At 47.2% G+C, this 20092-nt stretch overlaps 1 protein-coding gene across 1 annotated transcript in view; it reads right to left on the bottom strand.

Moving 5' to 3' along the window:
- The window catches only part of efhc2 (EF-hand domain (C-terminal) containing 2), a 193963-nt gene that overhangs the window by 26876 nt on the left and 146995 nt on the right, over positions 1 to 20092 (bottom strand). Inside the window, exon 12 of the mRNA XM_070892930.1 lies at positions 19550 to 19747. Coding sequence (XP_070749031.1) covers positions 19550 to 19747 — 198 coding nt within the window. The remainder of the gene's footprint in view (positions 1 to 19549; positions 19748 to 20092) is intronic.

Genomic DNA, 20092 nt, shown 5'->3' on the forward strand with positions numbered 1-20092 from the left:
ATAAAAAACCTTGGTGCTGAATTTCCTCATTGTCTTCAGCATTTATGTTGTTGTTACATTGTTGTTGGGCTAAAAAGATGGAGGAAATTTGCACTTTAGGGCTCAATTTTCCCCAATGCTGTTTTTTGGCATATTTTGGGAGGGGCCTGACTACACCAAAAAAAAACTTGAAAGTTTCCCCGTTAAAAAAAGGAGCCCGTGCACAAAAAAAATGAAGTTTTCTACGTGACTGCTTTGGGCGCGCATGCCCAATACAACCTCCTGATCTGCATTCAGCCATTTTTAAAGAGCCAGTTGTGTATGAGAACTTTAATTCTGAGTGGAACAAATCGGAGCTGCAATATGCAACGCGGCTCAAGGACCAAGAATTTCTCACAGGACTAAGAGGAGGTCCTGGTTACTGTAATTGAGGTCAGATGACACGAGCTGGACACCAGCAGGGGTCAAATAAAAGTTACACCAAAAGAAATGAAGAAACGCTGGAACCAACATTTACAAGATTACTGTGCAATGGTGACCACCCCGAGGTCCGGAGGCCAGTGCAAAAAGAAGTGGCAGGACCTTGGTCAAGCAGTTGGTGTCGGTAATATTTTCATTTATTCACTGGAATTGCAGTTGTAAATGTGACCATCTGTATGTGCCAACCAGCAGAAAGACACCCTCTCTAAAAAGTTATATTTTCATCTTTGCAGAGGAAGGTGGCCCACAACAAAAGAGAGAGAACTCCAGCAGGAGGAGGCCCGGCAAACCTGCACCCACTGACACTCATGGAAGAGAAGGTCGCTGCTTTGATGGGTCCTGCCTGGAGAAAAGCAACCACCACGGCACAAGCTGGGCCCACACTCGAGGGAGAAGGTAAGTCCTGCAAATTCCAAAGTCTGGCTTTGCTAAATGTTAAGAACTGCGCAAGCTAGCCATGCTTCGGTTCAAGGGGATGTCTCTGTCAGCTACACTTCGGTTGATGTAATGTGCTATCATTCATCGTGGTCCTTCAAATCAGCCTGTTGCCTGCACTGTGTGAACCTACTCATGCCACCCTGCCCCTCCTCTGCCGTTCACCATTTGTCTGTTCTGTTATATTTTGCAGAACTTGAGGCCAACCCTGACGAAGCTGAAGCCGAAGCAGAAGAAGATTCAGATACAGACGAGCCTGAAGAGAACACCTTCCAATCCCACCTTCCAGACTTAGAGCTTGGGGATGAGGGGGAGGTGGAGGATGAAGCCCCCACTGTTGTACTCACTCTGGAGGAGGTGCTGGTGCCACCCATTGAGTTGCCAGCCCCTTTCCTGAGTGGTGCGAATGGTGGGATATTTCCTAGTTTCACACAGGTGGGATATTTCCTGGTTTCACACAGTCCAAGGCTATGGGGTGCAGCGAGGCACACCCAGGGCCCCACCGTCTGAGGCTGCGAGTCCCAGTGGGGTGTAGCGAGGCTCACACAGGGCCACACCGTCCGAGGCTGCGCGTCCCAGTGGGGTGCAGCGAGGCACACCCAGGGCCCCACCGTCCGAGGCTGCAGGTTCCAGTGGGGTGCAGCGAGCTGCAAACAGGGCCCCACTGTCCGAGGCTGCGGGTCCCAGTGGGGTGCAGCGAGCCACACCCAGGGTGAGGAGAGGAAGGAGAACTCGACAGCACTCTACTGAGATGCAGGAAGTAACAGATGCGGTTCAGATGATGGCAATGAGTGGAGAGAGCATTAACCTTACGCGATCACTCCTAGACACCATCGGTGGGGTAGGTGATGAGGTATCGGGATTGTCGGGAGAAGTAACAACACTCTTGCGAAAAATGGAAACACTGTCCGGGCACATTAGGGATGGAATGTCGCAGATAGCTGATACACTGTCGGTGAACATGAGGGAGGGAATGTCACAGGTAGTTGAGACGCTGTCGGGGCACATGAAGGAGGGAATGTCAGAAGTAACTGCTGCAAGAAGGGAACACGCCCAGAGCCCACGCCCATTGACAGAATCAATTGCCACTCCCACTCCAATCCTCAGACCAGCCTCTGAAGAGGCTCAAGCTGGGCCTTCCACATTACGGTCTGCCCACGCCCCCCAAAGGGAAGTACGCATTACCCAAGATGCTCAAAAGAATAAGCTTGGTACCAACCCGAGAAATACTGCGCCACTGCCAGCAGGCAGGAGTGGAGTCACCAAGACCAAGCACAGCGGGCGGTCTTAGAATAAGCTGGAGGAGAGATAGGTGCAGCCTTTGTTTGCTGCTGTTGTTGTTATTATTATTGTTGTTCTTATGTTATTGTTATTTAAATGTTCTCAAATTAAAAGTTTTTTGTAAGTGATGTAAATCTACAAGTTTAAAAGTTTGTAAGTGATCTTAAAGTTTGTAAGTGGTCTTAAGTGAATAGTTTAGTTTGATACAAGAATATTTTTTATTAAAGTTAAGTACAAACAAGTGCTAACATTTTGAATAAAATATATATTTTAAATTATAACTGAATCATTTACATTATTTGTTCCATTATTAACACGACACAACATTACGGAACAGGTCCAAACAGTAAACATGGTCCATTTTGATTAGTTGCCGCTGAGCCTTTAGGCAGCAAAGCGTTCACGGAAAAGCTGCTGGCACAATGCTCAAGCAATCGTTAAAGGGGCACGATGGCTTCCTCGTCCTCCTCATTTGCATCTTCCTCCTCATCATCAGTCACTCTCACCTCAGGTGGGTCTTCTACTACCAGCTGCTGTTACCTCATGATGGCTAAGTTGTGCAGCATGCAGCAGAAAACAGTGAACTGACCGACAATCTCAGGGGAGTATTGCAAGTAGCCTCCGGAATGGTCCAGGCATCGGAAACGCTGCTTCAAGATGCCAATGGTCCTCTCTATTATGCTGCGCGTCGCTATGTACGACATATTGTATTCCCGCTCAGCTTCCGTCGGGGTTACGCATAGGGGCAGCATGAGCCAGGTGGCGAGGCCATACCCTTTGTCTCCAAGCAACCAGCTCTGCCCATCTGGCTGCTGTTGAAACATGGCTGATATAGCGCTCTCGCGTAGGATGAAACAGCCCCCCCCCCCCCCAGGCTTCTTTTGAAGCCGAGCCCCGAGGTCCTGTTTCCAGGCAAGGGAGCGATTCTACCGGCTGACGCTCCGACCCTCAAGCCCGGTGAGGAGAGGTTCGGTGGTGGGGTGGTACTTTAAAAAAAAATCAAAAATTCAAGAATTGCATTACACTTCCAATTTCTCCCTTTTGACTTGCAAAAAATGAAGATTTATGATGCATATTCTCTGTTTTCTTCTCTCCCTCCAAAACTTCGGTTAAAAACAATGGCACTTTCTGCGCTAATTTTGTAATGTGTGCTGATTTTTGTTAAGTGCCCAGAAGGTTTTTTGGGAGTGGTCACATACACCATCGTAGAAACAATGTAAGTTGGCCGAACTTGCTTAAATGTCAAAAACTGGCGCAGACATCAGGTTATGCCCTCCATGATGCAAAAAAATCGTAGCCTAAAAAAAAATCGTACCCATGTGAATTACTCTGACACAGAAACTTTGGGGAAACTTGGAGATTTTTATTTAGTCAAAAAAAATGGTGCACGCCAAAAAACAACACAGATAATTGGGTAAAATTGAGCTCTTAGTGTTAAATGTAATTTTCCTTGATATTTTTAACTGCAAACTTCACCCTCGCCAAGGCCCCTTAGTGCATAGCTGCACTGTTCAAGTACACAGGAGCATCCCAGGTTTATGTTGCCCTTGTAAACCTTAAACAAAATGGTCCAACAGCACCCTCTATCACTTCAGACAAGTGTAAGTGAGGAGTTGCTGAGCAGAAGAGAGAACCAAATTTTTTTTTTTAACATGTTCATTCACAATTTTTAATCACTGACACCTGCACTTCATTTTACCGTAGGGCTTTTGTCTCTTCCCAGAATTTTGTTTTGGGATTGCTGACCTCTCCAAACCTCAAATCCACACTTAGATCAACTTTGGATAAGAGATGGTCATACAATTCATTGCCATCGTAATGGAGGAGGAGTTACAGCAGTAGCAAGTCCAGGTCAGGAGAACTGCCCACACCAGTCTCTCAAGGACCTCTCCGAAGTGCTGTGCATGAGACAGCTACACCTCTCCAAGGATGGTATTGGGCACCTCTGCCATTTTCATCACAAAGATTTACTTTGTTAAGATTTCCCGGTTAAGCAATACCTCAATTTTAAAATTCTCATCCTTGTTTTCAAATCCCTCCATGGCCTCGTCCCTCCCTATCTCTGTAATCTCCTCCAGCCCTACAAACCTCCAAGATATCTGCACTCCTCCAATTCTGGCCTCTTGAGCATCTCCGATTTTAATCGCTCCACCAATGGAAGTCATGCCTTCAACTGCCATGGCCCTTAGCTCTGAAATTCCCTCCCTAAATCTCTCTGCCTCTCTAACTCTCTTTACTCCATTAAGATGCTCCTTAAAACCTACCTCTATGACCCATCTGTCCTAATATCACAAGACTCATCTGCTGTGTCTTTGATTCTGCTACTAAAATTTTTGTTTAAAGTACCTCTGCTTTTTTAACTAAGCTGCTAAAACTCCTCTGAAATTTAGTTTCCGATTTCCAGGATTTCTCTGGACATCAAGACTACACTTCTGCACTGGACTACACTGGATTATACAGTCAGACTCATCTGCTGTGTCTCTGATTCTGCCCACACAAATACCTACCCCAATCCTTCATTATTCTTTGATCTTCCTACTCTCTTGCCGCTGTCTCAGGCTTGACTCCCTCTTAGATAAGCCTACAGGTTCCCTCTGTGTCTTTCTTGGCATCCTTGGAAAGGCCCACTGTGGCCCTCATCACTGTCTCCTCATGAGCAGCAACCCCAATTGTCCCATACTATACTCTCGCCGACCTTCCTGCCCGCTGGGGACTAATCTTGCCAATCTCTTCCCCATCCAATTCACCCTTTCCCCAGTGCTGACCCCGTGGATGCTGGACGTGGGTCACCGACCCTCTCTGCATCTCCCTCCATAATGTCCATTCACTTGCAGATATGGCCCTTGCAATCCATGAGTTTATCGTGGATGACTGCATCAACATCATGGCCCTGACGGAAACTTGGCTGAGGGGTGATGACACCTCACCCTTAAATTAAGCCTCACCACCTGGTTATATCTTCCAACACTTGCCCCGCGCAGACCATTGTGGCGACGGTGTGGCTCTCATTAGCAAATCACACCTTGGTCTGTCCCCCTCCTCCTCTGGCACTTTCTCCTCCTATGAGCATCTCACCTTATTTCACACCTCTCACCTCTAATTTAAAATTCTCGATATCTACCGGCCACCATAAAATTTTTATTACCAATATATCTTCACTGCTTTCCTCCCTCAGCCTCTGCACTAAGCAACTTCTCATCCTTGGTGATTTCAACCTCCATCTAAATTCATCATGCTCTCTCCCCTCTGAGTTCACTAGCCTCCTATCCTCCCTTAATCTCTCCCTCCATGTAAATGTTCCAACCTATCTTCACAGCCAACCCCTCGACCTTGCCATCTCTCATGGCCTCGCTAGTCCCATCATGTCAATCGCAGATAAGGCCATCTTTGACCACTTCCTCGTATCGCTCTAGACTCACATCCCCAACCCCCATTCCCAACCCTACTTCCTTCTGTATCCACCCCTAGAAAAACTCTCTCCCAGCTCTCTTACAACTGCACTTACAAAATTCCAACTGTCCGGCCTTTGGCCCTCCATTCACCATGACAGTTCTGCAGCCACCAATCTGCACAACCACACCCTCACCACCATCTTTGACATCCTAGTCCCAATTGAAACATTGACTCTCTCTTATCATGGCTGTTCCCCTGGTACGATCCTCTTCTTCGCTCCCTTAAATCCAAGGGATATGGCAGACAACTGGTTTAGCCAGTCACCGTAGATCTGGCTGGACCACATAAAGCATTATCGGGTCCTGCTCTTGTCTGCCAAAACTGTTCACTTTTCCAGAATCATTCTGCAATGCAAAGAGAACCACCGGTTCTATTCTCTACTGCTAACCATCTTCTTAAACCTCTCTACCCTGTATCCTCCACCCTCACCTCCAACAAGTGCGAGGAGCTCATGGACTTCTCTATTTCTAAGATTGAGACCATCCGATCAGCTGTTTCTGCCTCTTCCCTTCCTTCCCTAGCCCTTCGTGCCAAACTTCCTCTAAAGTTGCCCCCTGCCCTAGCCTTGAACTCGCATCATTCTCTAGTTTCTCTCTGATCTCCTCTCATGACTTCTCTGCGCTCATCTTGCCCATGAGACACACTTCCTGCTCCCTCGACCCTATTCCCACTAAACTGCTGACCACCCAATGTGCTTTTCTGGCTCCCATGTTAGCTCACGTTGTTAACGGTTCTCTTTCCTCAGGTACTGTCCTCCTCTCCGTCAAATCTGCCGTCATCACTCCTCTCCTCAAAAAAAATCCCTTGACTCCTCTTTCCTTGCAAACTACCGCACCATCTCTAGCCTCCCTTTCCTCTCCTTGAACATGTTGTCGCCTTCCAAATCCATGCCCATCTTTCCCGGAACTCCATGTTTGAATCCCTCCAATCAGGTTTCCGCCCTGCCATAGTACAGAAATGGCTCTCATCAAAGTCACAAATTATATCCTTTGTGACTATGATAAAAAGAAACTATACCTCCTCGTCCTTCTCAACCTTTCTGCACCTTTGACTATTCCATCCTCCTCTAATATCTCTCCACCGGCGTCCGCCTGGGTGGGACTGCACTCACCTGGTTCCATTCTTAGCTATCTAACCATAGCCAGAGAATAATCTGCAATGGCTTCTCTTCCCACTCCCGCATCGTTACCTCTATGTCCCCCAAGGATCTATCCTTGGTCCCATCCTATTTCTCATCTATATGCTGCCCCTTGGCGACATCATCCAAAAATGCCACGTCAGTTTCCACATGTACGCTGAAGACACCCAGCTCCACCTCACCACCACTTCCCTCGACCTACCCAGGGTCTCTAAATTGTCAGACTGCTTGTCCGACATCCAATTCTGGATGAATAGAAATGTTCTTCAATTAAGTATTGAGAAGACCGAAGCCATTGTTTTCGGTCCCTGCCACAAACTCCGTTCGCTAGCCACTGACTCTATCCCTCTCCCTAACATTTGTATGAGGCTGAATCACACTGTTCGTAATCTTGGTGTCAGATTTGATCCCGAAATGAGCTTCCGACCACACATCGGCAGCATAACTAAGACTGCCTATTTCCACCTCCGTAACATTGCTCGTCTCCGTCCCTGTATCAGCTCATCTGCTTCTGAAGCCCTCATCCATGCCTTTGTAACCTCTAGACTGGACTATTCCAATGCACTCCTGGCTGGCCTCCCACATTTTTCCCGACATAAACTTGAGGTCATCCAGAACTCGGTTGTAGTGCCCGAATTCGCATCAAGTCCCGTTCACTCATCACCCCTGTGCTCACTGACCTACATTGGCTCCTGGTTAAGCAATGCCTCGATTTCAAAATTGTCATCCTTGTTTTCACCTCGCCCCTCCCTTTCTCTGTAATCTCCTCCAGCCCCACAACCTCCCGAGATATCTGCACTCCTGTAATTCTGCCCTCTTTAGCATCCCTGATTGCATTCGCTCAACCATTGGTTGAGCCTTCTGTTGCCTAGGCCCTAAGCTCTGGAATTCCCTACCTACCTTGTCCACCTCTCTATCATTCTTTCCTCCTTTAAGGGGTTCCTTAAAACCTATCTCTTTCACCAAACTTTTGGTCACCTGCCCTAATATTTCCTTATGTGGCTCGGTATCAAATCTTTTGTCTTATAACATTCCAGTGAAGCACCTTAGGACATTTTACTACATTAAAGGCACTATATAAATACAAGTTGTTGTTGCTGTTGCTGCAACTCTTCGTTCATTATGATGGTGTATGGAAAGGGTTAATTAGAGTAGCAGCAGAATACTGCTGCTGACTTGAAGTGATTTGATATTGCAGTATGTTATCTTTTAACCTTTGTTTGTTAAGTAGGATGAATTATTCTTAAATTGTAATGTCTTAAAATAACAAATTGATGCTACAATTGAATAGATGCATAGCAATTCTAAGATGGTGGTCACTGAACTATTGAACTAAGGCTGACCCTTACAGCAATAGCAGTTTTAATATTGTAGTATCCTTACTCTACTGTATGAAACCACACGAGGCACATTCTGGGAACTAGGTCACTCTGTGACCTTAACTCTTTATTCACAGCACTCCAAGTGCTGACTCTGCGTGGGACCTCCCTTTTTATACCTCTGACATCAGGTAAGGAGTGTCTCCCACATGTTCACCCCTTGTGGTCAAGGTGTGCATCTAGGTTGAGTGTATACAGTAATACAGTGGTGTTACATTGTGGTTACATACATGACATCACCTTCCCCCCCAAAGTCTTATTGGGATCATAGGTTTAGTCTTTCAGGTGGTCTACGCTCCCTCGTGGAGCGCCGCAGTTGGGGCTCTGGTTGTTGGACACTGACGTGAGTGTCTGTCACCTGTGGCGATTCCGGCCTGTCCGGGCTGACCGCAGGGACTGTGCATTCTTCTGAATGCTCTTGTTGCTCGTTCACTGGCGGTGTTGTGAGCTCCATCTCATGGTCTTCTTCAGGTTCCTCCATGTCGATACTTGGTCCAGATGGTGACGGCATATCTGACCATTGTTGAGTTTTACCATGATGACCTTATTCCCCTCTTTGTCAATTACAGTGCCCTCAAGCCATTTGGGCCCCATGGCGTAATTGAAGACGAATACAGGATCATTTACTTCTATACATCTCCCCCTTGCATTCCGGTCATGGTACTCGTTTTGTGACTTGCGCTTGCCCTCAACTATGTCGGTCAGGACTGGGTGAATGAGGGACAACTGAGTTTTGAGTGTCCGTTTCATTAGTAGCTCTGCGGGCGGGACCCCTGTGAGCGAGTGCGGTCGGGATCTACAGGCCAGCAGGAGGCGCGATAGGTGGCATTGTAGGGAGGGTCCTTGAATCCTGAGCATACCTTGCTTAATGATTTGGACCGCACGTTCCGCTTGGCCATTGGAGGCCGGCTTGAACGGCGCAGTCCTGATGTGGTTGATGCCATTATCCGACATAAACTCTCGGAATTCGTAGCTTGTGAAACATGGGCCATTATCACTAACCAGGATGTCTGGCAAGCCATGGGTTGCAAGGATCGCACGGAGGCTTTCCAAGGTGGTGGATGACGTGCATGAATTCAGAATGATGCACTCGATCCATTTCGAGTACGCATCTACCACAATAAGGAACATCTTACCCATGAACGGCCCCGCGTAGTCAACATGAATATGTGACCATGGCCTGATGGGCCAGGGCCACGGGCTGAGTGGGGCCACCCTGGGAGCATTACGCAGCTGGGCACACATCATGCACCTGCGAACACAGTATTCCAGGTCTGAATCAATTCCAGGCCACCAAACGTGTGACCGGGCAATGGCTTTCATCAGCACAATGTCTGGGTGCTCGCTGTGGAGTTCCCTGATGAATGCCTCCCTGCCCTTGTGGGACATAACTACCCAGCTGCCCCATAGTAGGCAGTCGGCTTGGATGGAGAGCTCATCCATCAGTCTGTGGAATGGTCTGACCTCCTCAGGGCATGCTCCATGTGCGGGCGCCCAATCTCCAGTCAGGACACATTTCTTAATCAGGGATAGGAGGGGGTCTCTGTTTGTCCAGATTTTGATCTGGCGGGCAGTGATGGGGAAGCCTGCGCTGTCGGAGGCATTGACAGCCATGACCATCTCGGCACTTTGCTCCACTACCCCCTCAGTGGTGGCCAGTGGAAGCCTGCTGAGCGCATCAGCGCAATTTTCAGGGCCGGGCCGGAGCCAGCGTGAGAGCCCATCGCTGCATGCGAGCTGATGCGCTGGCATTGATAGCTTTGCTGTCTGACAACAGGGATGTTAATGGCTTGTGGTCCGTCTCTAATTCAAACTTTCTACTAAAGAGATACTGATGCATTTTTTTTACACCATAGACACATGCAAGCGCTTCCTTCTCGACCATGCCATATCCCTGTTCTGCTTGAGAGAGCAACCTGGAGGCATAAGCCACAGGTTGTAGTTGACCCTCAGCATTGCCCTGCTGCAACACGCACCCAACCTCATAGGACGATGCATCACATGTAAGAACCAATTTTTTATAGGGGTCGGGTAAGGTCAACAACTTGTTTGAACAAAGTAGGTTTCGCGCCCGATCAAAAGCCCGTTCCTGACAGTCCCCCCAAAACCAATCGCAACCCTTACGCAGGACCACATGTAGCGGCTCCAACAACATGCTCAAGTTCGGCAGAAAGTTCCCAAAATAGTTCAACAGTTCCAGGAATGAACGCAACTCCGATATGTTGCAGGGCCTGGGTGCTCGTTGAATTGCCTCTGTTTTGGATTTGGTGGGTCGAATCCCATCTGCAGCAACCCTCCTGCCCAGAAACTCAACCCCACAAGCTAAGAACACACATTTAGACTTCATGAATCGCAGGCCTACCTGGTCCAGTCGGCGTAGCACCTCCTCCAGGTTGTGGAGGTGTTCCTCGGTGTTTCGACCCGTGATGAGGATGTCGTCCTCGAATACGATCGTTCCAGGAATGGATTTAAGTAGGTTTTCCCTGTTTCGTTGAAAAATCGCGGCCGCTGATGGAATGCCAAACAGACACCTGTTATAGACGAACAATCCCTTGTGCGTGGTGATGGTGGTCAGTAGTTTAGATTCGTCGGCCGGTTCCTGGGTCATATAGGCTGAAGTGAAGTCCAACTTGGTGAACAGCTTGCCGCCTGCCAGCGTGGTGAAAAGGTCCTCCGCTCTCGGGAGCGGGTATTGGGCTTCTAGGGACACCCGATTGATGGTGGCCTTGTAGCCGCCACAGATCCTGACAGAGCCATCCGCTTTAAGGACGGGAATGATGGGGCTCGCCCAGTTGCTGAATTCAACAGGTGAGATGATGCCCTCTCTCAACAGCCCCAAAAGTCATCCTGCCTCAAAGAACCCTCTTCTGGTCCATCCGCCTCATATATTAGTCTGGTTGCAGACTTCCTGCACATTCGAGCTAAGTGGCCACTGAGATTGCAGTTCCTGCAGACAAACTGTTCGCTCTCGATCTTTTCCCGCATCACATACGGCACCGTTCTGGCTTTGTGGTGCACTGGTCTGGCGTCTGGGGTGATGTGTATCACTACTTTAGTGCCTTTAAAAGTCCCGACGCCAGGTTGGAATAGTGAATCAAATTGTTGCAGAACTTGTGAGCACGAACTTCACTCCACAGATGATATTGCATGAACATCCCCCCATTTCCAGTTCATCTCGGCTAACCAGCTCCTCCCCAACAGTGCGGGACCATTGCCCGGGATAATCCAGAGCGGCAGCCGATTCACTAACCCGTTGTGTGTGGCAGCCAACATTGCACTGCCTAGCACTGGAATGATTTCTTTAGTGTAAGTCCGTGATTGTGTCTCAGCACGTGCTAATTTTGGTCTACTGGCTTTAAATGGCCATAGCTTCTCAAACTGCTGAACGTCCATGAGTGACTGGCTGGCCCCAATGTCCAGCTCCATGCATACAGGGATACCATTTAACAAAACCCTCATCATCATGGGTGGCGTTTTGGTGTATGAACTGTGAATATTCGCCACATGGACCCGCTGAACCTCGGCGTCCATCGATTCGCCCCAAAAGTCATCCTGCCTCAAAGAACCCTCTTCTGGTCCATCCGCCTCATATATTAGTCTGGTTGCAGACTTCCTGCACATTCGAGCTAAGTGACCACTGAGATTGCAGTTCCTGCAGACAAACTGTTGAAATCTGCAAGATCTAGCTGAGTGTTTTCCCCCACACCTCCAGCATGAGTTAAAGTTTCCATTGTTGGGGACAAAGCGACTATGGCTAGGCATTCCGCGTTGACTGTCCCTTGGACTGCTCTTAAGTACCCTATTAGTGGATGTCAATAGCCCCATCCCGGGCCGCATTGTCCGCTGTGATGGCGTGAATGTCCGTTCAGCCTGCCATTGTCTCTGTTGAAGTCCTACTCTGGGGTCTATTACTGCCTGGGGGGTGTTGAACTGCCCCTGCCTGCCTGCTGGGCTCTGAGCCGCATTGATGATGTTGACTCCCTGATCCCTCGCCGTGTTAGAGGCAGAATTGCGCGCGTATATTATTTTCGTCCCTTCCTCCCCCGCCATGAAAGTTTGAGCTAGCAACGCCGCCACTTCCAAGGTCAAATCCTTGGTCTCAATTAATTTGCGAAAAATCCCCGCATGACCGATGCCCTCGATAAAGAAGTCCCTTAGCATCTCCCCCCTGCAGGCATCTGTGAACTTACTGAGGCTGGCCAAACGCCGGAGGTCCGCTACGAAGTCCGGTATGCTCTGTCCTTCCTGACGTCGGTGGGTGTAGAATCTGTGTCGGGCCATATGTATGCCTCTCGCCAGTTTGAGGTGCTCCCCGATCAATTTGCTAAGTTCTTCAAAGGTTTTGTCCGCCGGCTTTTCGGGTGCTAATAATTCCTTCATGAGCGCGTAAGTCTTTGGTCCGCAGCTGGTCAAAAGATGAGCCCTTCGCTTGTCGGCCGCTGCATCCCCCAGCCATTCTTTCGTAACGAAGCGTTGCTGAAGCCTCTCGACAAAATCGTCCCAGTCTTCCCCAACACAGTACCATTCCTCTGTGCTACCGGTGGCCATGCTCGTGGATCGTGAATTCCCGTTTCTCGTCGCCAATGTAGTATCCTTACTCTACTGTATGAAACCACATGAGGCACATTCTGGGAACTAGATCACTCTGTGACCTTAACTCTTTATTCACAGGACTCCAAGTGCTGACCCTGCGTGGGATCTCCCTTTTTATACCCCTGAGATCAGGTAAGGAGTGTCTCCCACAAGTTCACCCCTTGTGGTCAAGGTATGCATCAAGGTTGAGTGCATACAATAATACAGTGGTGTTACATTGTGGTTACATACATGACAAATATGCTTGTGTGAATGTGTACAAGGATGCCAGAGATCGTCCTGTGGCAGAGAATATTTGTATAAAACATAATATTAGCTTTTAAATTAGAGTTTCAGACTCCTGGGGCATTGCGATCAGTTCTGGGGCAGGAGGTACCTCTACAAGATGGTCAGGTTGCACCTCAACAGGGTTGAGACCAATGTCCTGCGGGGAGGTTAAGAAATGCTGTGAGGTACGAATTTGGCAGGCGGAAATGTGATTTTAAGTACTATATAGGGGGCTAAATTGGATAAGGCCTGAAAATAGGTACAGGGATTTTGATGCACGATCTGCCTGCACCCATTGAAAGTAGGGCAAGCAGTACACAAAATTCGTGTTGTTTGCTCATTAACATGATTGCAGCATGCAGCCCAGCACTAAATGTGCTGCTGGTTGGCTCAGTGTTCAACAGGGGGCCCAATATCATGGGAGGTCTGCTCTATATTTAAAGGTCGTCTGCAGAGTGAAAGGCTGTCTGCACTTCTTAAAGGGGAAGTGCTTTGTGAGAGAAGTACATCATTCTGACTGGAGCTGGAAGTTAGCAACACCTCAACAGGCCAGGGAAAGGGCACCTCGGTTCTCCGATGAAACACTGGCGGCCTTGGTGCAGGGGTCTATAGGAGGAGACAGGTCCTCTACTCGCAGAGGACCAGGAGGCCTTCCAGACTCATTGTTCGGAGGCAGTGGGAGGATATAACTGAAACGGTCAGTACCACCAGTCCTTCCCCCAGGATATTGGTCCAGTGCTGGAAGATGTTTACTGACCTCACACGAGTAGTCAAGGTGAGAGAATGCATCTTTAAATGCCATATCCCATCAACTGCACCTCTAGCTTCACACACTGCTCAATGCACCACACCCCAATCACTCAGCTACGAATAATCTCTAGCAATCGTAACTCATACTTCAGAATCATAGCTTCACCTCACCTTACATAATTACCACTGTTGCAAGCCTCACACCCACATCTCACACCTTGCACACAGTGCCAGATATTCAACCATGACAGGCACATCACCCAAACACATTGCACCACACTCACTGACACACTTCCCTTTCTCTTGCAGGCCAAGGCGGCTCGCAATCGGCACAAGCAGGAGCAAACAGGCTGAGGGCAAGCACGGCTGCAGAACCTGACCTAGCTGGAGGAAACAGTTCTGGAGATAATTGGAGGGACCGTCACTGAGACTGTGGCGATCAGCAAAGCTGAAAGCATTGATGATGATGGTGATGGTATGCTCACACCTAATTCCTTCTTCTCACATCCCACGTCCCCCTCATCCCACAATCTCTTCGCACTTACAAGCTGCTGAAGGTGTAAGCATGCAGATCTTGCTTTCTCCCCTCCCCTCACCACAACCCAACCCTGTGCCTTTCTCCTTTCAGATATTCAGTAACTGTTACCAGTCCAGCCTGTGTGGGAAGAAGTAGAGGAGGAGAATAATGGAGAAGAGATACTGTCAGTCGATTTGACACTTCCAGGAGCCAGCTCAGAAAATGGCACTGCGTAAACTTTAGAGGTGGGACCTGTACGTGATGAGTCATGGGGCACGAGTGGACTGCAGCCAGGCCGGGGGGAAAGGGTAGCGCAGGTGCCAGCTCCCCAGAGAGCAAGGTCACACATGAGTTCTGCTGCAGATGAGGATTCGATGGGGTGGTCTTCAGAAAAGGGTGATGAGCATGCACACAGAAATGCTTGGTGCAAGGCAGGCCTGCCAGAGAGCCGCTTGTCACTGTCAAAGAGCATGGAGGAGACTAGTCCCAACATTACATGGGGCTTTGTGCGGGGCTTGGAGCCCATGATTTCCAGGATGGAAGTGATGGGCAGCTCCATTAGTGCACTTGTGGACCCAACCATGATGCTGGATGTATTGGACGATGTTGTAGCTTCCATTGCAGCACAAACGGAAGCAACCCAACATCTGAGTGCTGCAGTAGAAGCTCAGACTGCTGCCAAGCAAGCTCAGACTGCTCTCATGCAGGCTCGACTTTCTGCCACACAAGATGTGACTACTGTCATCATGGCTGCGTTTACGAGTGTGAAAAGGGGCTTGCAATGTCTCACAGTAGTCCAGCAATCTGTCCTCCAACAGATGGCTAGGAATGCTTAGGCTTCGCCATGTGGGAGTGGCAGTGGATCTGTGGAGCTTGAACCTGCTGTCCTCTCTCAGGATGACAGCATTCATACTTCCACCACTGCCACTCCTCCAGTGCCATTGCAGTTGTTGTCAGCCAGCCAGCCCAGACTGCTGCCGCCCATGCCGAGGTGGTGCAGTCTGCAACCAGGCCTTCTAGGCTCAGAACTGCTCGAGGTCGTCCTGCAAGGTCTTCTGCAGTGTCCCCCACAGAAAGTCAGCAGTCTTCCACCAGCCATACTACAGCCACTGAGGTAGTACTTCATGGGGGAGCACTAAAATAGGCAAAGGCACACAAAAGATAGACACTAAGGGAATGCACAATTGTGATTAGTTGACTTTGTTATTTAGTATTGGATTTTTTTTTATTCGTTCATGTGGATGTCGCTGGCAAGGCCAGCATTTATTGCCCATCCCTACTTGCCCCCTTCAGAAAGTGATGATCTGATGATGCCTTCTTGAACTGCTGCAATCCGTGTAGTGAAGGTAGTCACACAGTGCTGTTCAGGAGGGAGTTTCAGGATTTTGACCCAGTGACGATGAAGGAACAGCGATATAATTCCAAGTCAGGATGGTGTGTGACTTGGAGGGGAACTTGAAGGTGATGGCATTCCCATGCATCTGCTGCCTTTGTCCTTCTAGGTGGTAGAGGTCGCGGGCTTGGGAAGTGCTGTTGAATTATGTTTGGAATGTTTGTTTTGTAATGGCTTTAATTTCACCATTGTGCCCAAGAGGACATTGTAATGTTCTGTGACAAAGGGATGGTAAGGTGGGGAAGTATTGAGCAATGGGAATCTGCAGTTTCATACAGGGTGAACCGGAGTCTGATGATGCATTCACGGGCAGCCCATCCAGAACGGGGATTTGCAGGTTGCATCTTCTCTTGCTCCCCCTCCTGAGGTGGTCGTGAAACCCGTGGTGGCAAACACTGCACCCTCATGATAGCCAAGTAGTGGCGGATGCAGCAGACCACCACAAATTGGTACACCCGCTCCGGTAATACTGGAGAGCGCCTTCCGAGCGGTCAAAGCAGCAGAACCCTTGCTTGAGCAACCCGATGGTCTGATCGATGAGGTTCCACGTGGCAGCAGGGCTGCCATATATTGCTGGCCACGATTGGTGGGGTTATGGAGGAGAGTCATCAGCCAGGTGTAGAGTGGATAGCTCTTGTCTCCGAGCAGCCACCCTTGGATTTGACGTGGTAGCTGCAAGATTTCTGGCACAGACTGCTGCCAGGATTGCTACTGGGCATTCACCATCATGATGTGCTGGGTGTGCTTACACACCAACTGCACATTAAGTGAATGGTAGCCTTTGCGGTTACAGTACATCTCAGTATTGATCTGTGGTGCCAGCAAAGCCACGTGTATGCAGTCGATGGCACCCTGCACCATGGGGAAGCCAGATATCCTGGCAAAGCCACATGCATGCTCCTCCTGCTGCTCTCTCTTTAGAGAGAAAACAAAGAAGTCCCTTCTCCTAGAGTACAGAGCCTCTGTGACCTCCCAGATGCGAGATATTTGCTATGTCACCTGTTCTAGCCTGGAAGGATCCAGCTGGTGAAAAAAATTCAGAGCCAATGTCACCTTGAGGGTCACTCAGAGTCATCATTGCTCTGCTCTGAGGCTGAAGATCTGGTTCCAAGATGGCAGAGTACTGTGACCACCTCCTTGGTGAAGCGGAGCTGCCGAATACACTGCTCCTAGTTTAGATGCAGGTAGGAGAAATGCTCCCTGAAGACCCTAGGTGGGTAAGGCCTCCTGCTGAAAACCCTCCTCCCCCTCCCTCTGCAAGCAGCTTGTTTTTGCTGCTTCTGTTCCATCTCTCTCTCAAGTTACAGCACAAGGGGGACTGCAACTAGAGCCCCATGACTGGGAGCAAGTAATATAGTCAGAGGCCTTCCAGTTGCAGCCAATGCCTTTCCAATGTTCAGCAGCACTCCCTGCACACTTTAACACGAGCAAACACTATAAATCTAGCAAACCAGTATTGATAGAAACTCTGCAAGAGTCAGTAGAAGATAAATAATCAACTTACCTGTAAGTTGGATGTATCCCTTTAAATTTCGCTGGTAGGGGGTCCCTACGTTCAGCTGTGCGTGTTTATGAGAGGGCACTATTTGGAACAGCGATATCCAAAATGGCAAATCGTGCATCAAATCAGCATTACACACTGACTGATGTCATAATCTGCCTACTCCGCATACTTCCTGCGCATGCATGTCTTTCCCACGCTATCGCCCTCACCAAGATGGCGCGCAGCACGGGCCGCGACTGAAGTGGGCCTAAACGAAGCAGCCGACATTTTTTTCCAGAAACAGGCCTTAACTGCCGGCTTTAAGGTGACGAGTTTCACATCCTATATGCTTAATAACGCTATGAGCTCTTGATCTTAATGTTTCAAAAAACTTATTGATTATGAGGACCATCTACTCATAAATAAATACATCCCCCATCAATGGCATAGAGTGGTATGCCCATGGAGAAATCCATCTCTTGTCCGAAGTTGACCTGAGTGTGTGTTTCAGGGTCAGGAAGTGAAAGAGGGTGCTGCTGGCACATTTCTTTAGGGGGTAACTCACAGGACTAGCATAACTCCAGGAAACATCTGTGTACTTGAACAATGCAGAAATGCAAATAAATACTTAGAGGTTTGAACAGGTGTAAGCTTTGTACCACCACGTGGATCAAGCAATAACAGCATAAATGTATCGATATGCACTAAAATGTAAATTTCCTCAATCCTTTTAGTGCAATAATGGCGTAACAACGGTATAAGTACTAAAGACTGCAAGGGAATTCAGGGCCAATGTTAATCAAAATGCACATGAACAAATTAATATTCCTCCACTCATTGTAATGCCACAGCTGATCAGTAGTTTTTAAAATATATTTTAAACAAAACATTGGTTAATTTGTCATTTTTTTAATCCATGATTTCCAGTAAAGTTTCAGCTCATCTGATATTAATTGATTGTTAAGTTGATGATGGGACGATAGACCACAGAAAACTGAAGATATAAGGGTGGGCAAGCTTATCAGGTGAATGATAAGACATGCCAAATGCATGATCCAGTTATGTGAAGTGGAGCAGCTGTGTGCACACTGCAACCAAGTGTGGGTGGAGCATATTGGTCACCCCAGATAGTTCATCCTGGGTACCAAGCATTGCTTTGATGGTGGATGTGCCACTTGAAAAAATCTAGAAAAAGGAGAGAGGAAGAATATCTGTATTTACATCTTAAGCTGACTTGTGGGCTATCAATCAAAATTTTCCACGTAAGCCGGAAATTGGCTTCCTTTGCCTTAACCCATTCACCCACTTCGTTCCCGAGTGCATTTCTTTCATACTTCTACAGCTTACTAATGGCTCTGCAATCATCCATTGCCAATATGAGGACCTGGGTTTTTGTCTGTTGAATATTCTCATCAACACATTCTTACATACACAATTAAGGCCTAATTCAAATGATGAGTAGGTCATTGATACTTATTTGCCAATGTTTGAAATACCTTCCAGGAATTATATAAAGTCTTAAGTGTGTAATATTATCCGTCCTAAATTTTCTAAACTCTGTAATCCTTTGTGTTTGTAAATCAAAAAATATAATATCCTTTTTTATTTATATGTTCTCAGGATGTGGGTGACACTGATAAAGCTACATTTGTTGTCCACCCCTAGCTTCCCTGAGAAGGAGCATTTTTAGAGTCAACCACATATTGTGGAACTGGAGTTACACGTAGACCAGATCAGGTAGGGCTGGCAAGTTCAGTTTCCTGAAGGACATTAGTGAACCAGTGGCTGCAATTAGCCGCAGTGCCCCTGGGTTAGGGACATGCAAATCAAATAGGGTTTCTACTCCTGGTGATAACTGCTGGAAAATCTGTGTATGTGGATTTGTCCTAATTAGTCTTGGCTGTGATGCTCTCTATGATCAAATAGCCTGCCACACTCACAGGCTGATGCATAAAGAATGTATTTTGTCCCTGATAAATAATAACATTCTGTTGTTATTCTCTTTTTTTGTTATGTATGTTTACAAGCTTTATTATAAAATCATAGATTGTTGAGAAAGAGAAAATAGCTTATATAACTTGCAGATGATTTCATGTAAAATCTTCTAAAGTTAAAATGTTACTTTGGTATCAATGCAAAGCAAATGGTAAAATCCTTCTTGTATGTTGTTGCCAAAAGATCCAGTTAAAAAAGATAATTACTCATTTCCATGAATTGATTTCATAAACAAATTAGATATTTACAGCACAGTACTTTAAAATAGCAGTGGGCAGAATATAAATTGTGGAACGTAGATAATATAATTAAACATTATATTACAAAATCTCTGGAAGTATGATGGAGATTCACTGTGTTAACCAATCATAACACTGACATTGATACTTATTATTATGCTTGTTACCTTTGTCGATCCTCATACATAAAAGCCTCGGCTATTTTGGGAAAATCTTCAAAGGCGTTCTTTCTCAGTGCCTCTTGGACCACATGCAGTATGAAACAAATATCTGTATCTTGCCGTTCACGGATGCTGTAGTAGCGGCCCATTGTCATGACTTCATGTTCAGTGAGGAGTCCTTCTCCAATCTGTATCACAATATTCCTGTTTAGAAATAAAGGATAAAATAAATACATAAAATATATTTTTTTAAATAAATTTTACAGCATTTTGTTTTAATATAAAATAAATACTTATAGACAGTAATAATAATCTATAATATATTAAAAATTGGGATTTCTATTGTTGATGATACTATAAATGTAACATTATGTGACTAAGTGACAGCAATGAGGTAGCAAGTAGTATTACATAACAGCTCCTTACTCAGCAGTCAGTAGTGCAGAAGCATTCTCTTTCAGGAAAAACCACAAGATATACCCACAAGATACGTGCAACCAAATAGAATAAATGTAAGTGTATAGGAAATGAAATTTCAGAAATTCACAC

This window comes from Pristiophorus japonicus, chromosome 11 (assembly GCF_044704955.1).
Source record: "Pristiophorus japonicus isolate sPriJap1 chromosome 11, sPriJap1.hap1, whole genome shotgun sequence".
NCBI lineage: Eukaryota > Metazoa > Chordata > Chondrichthyes > Pristiophoridae > Pristiophorus > Pristiophorus japonicus.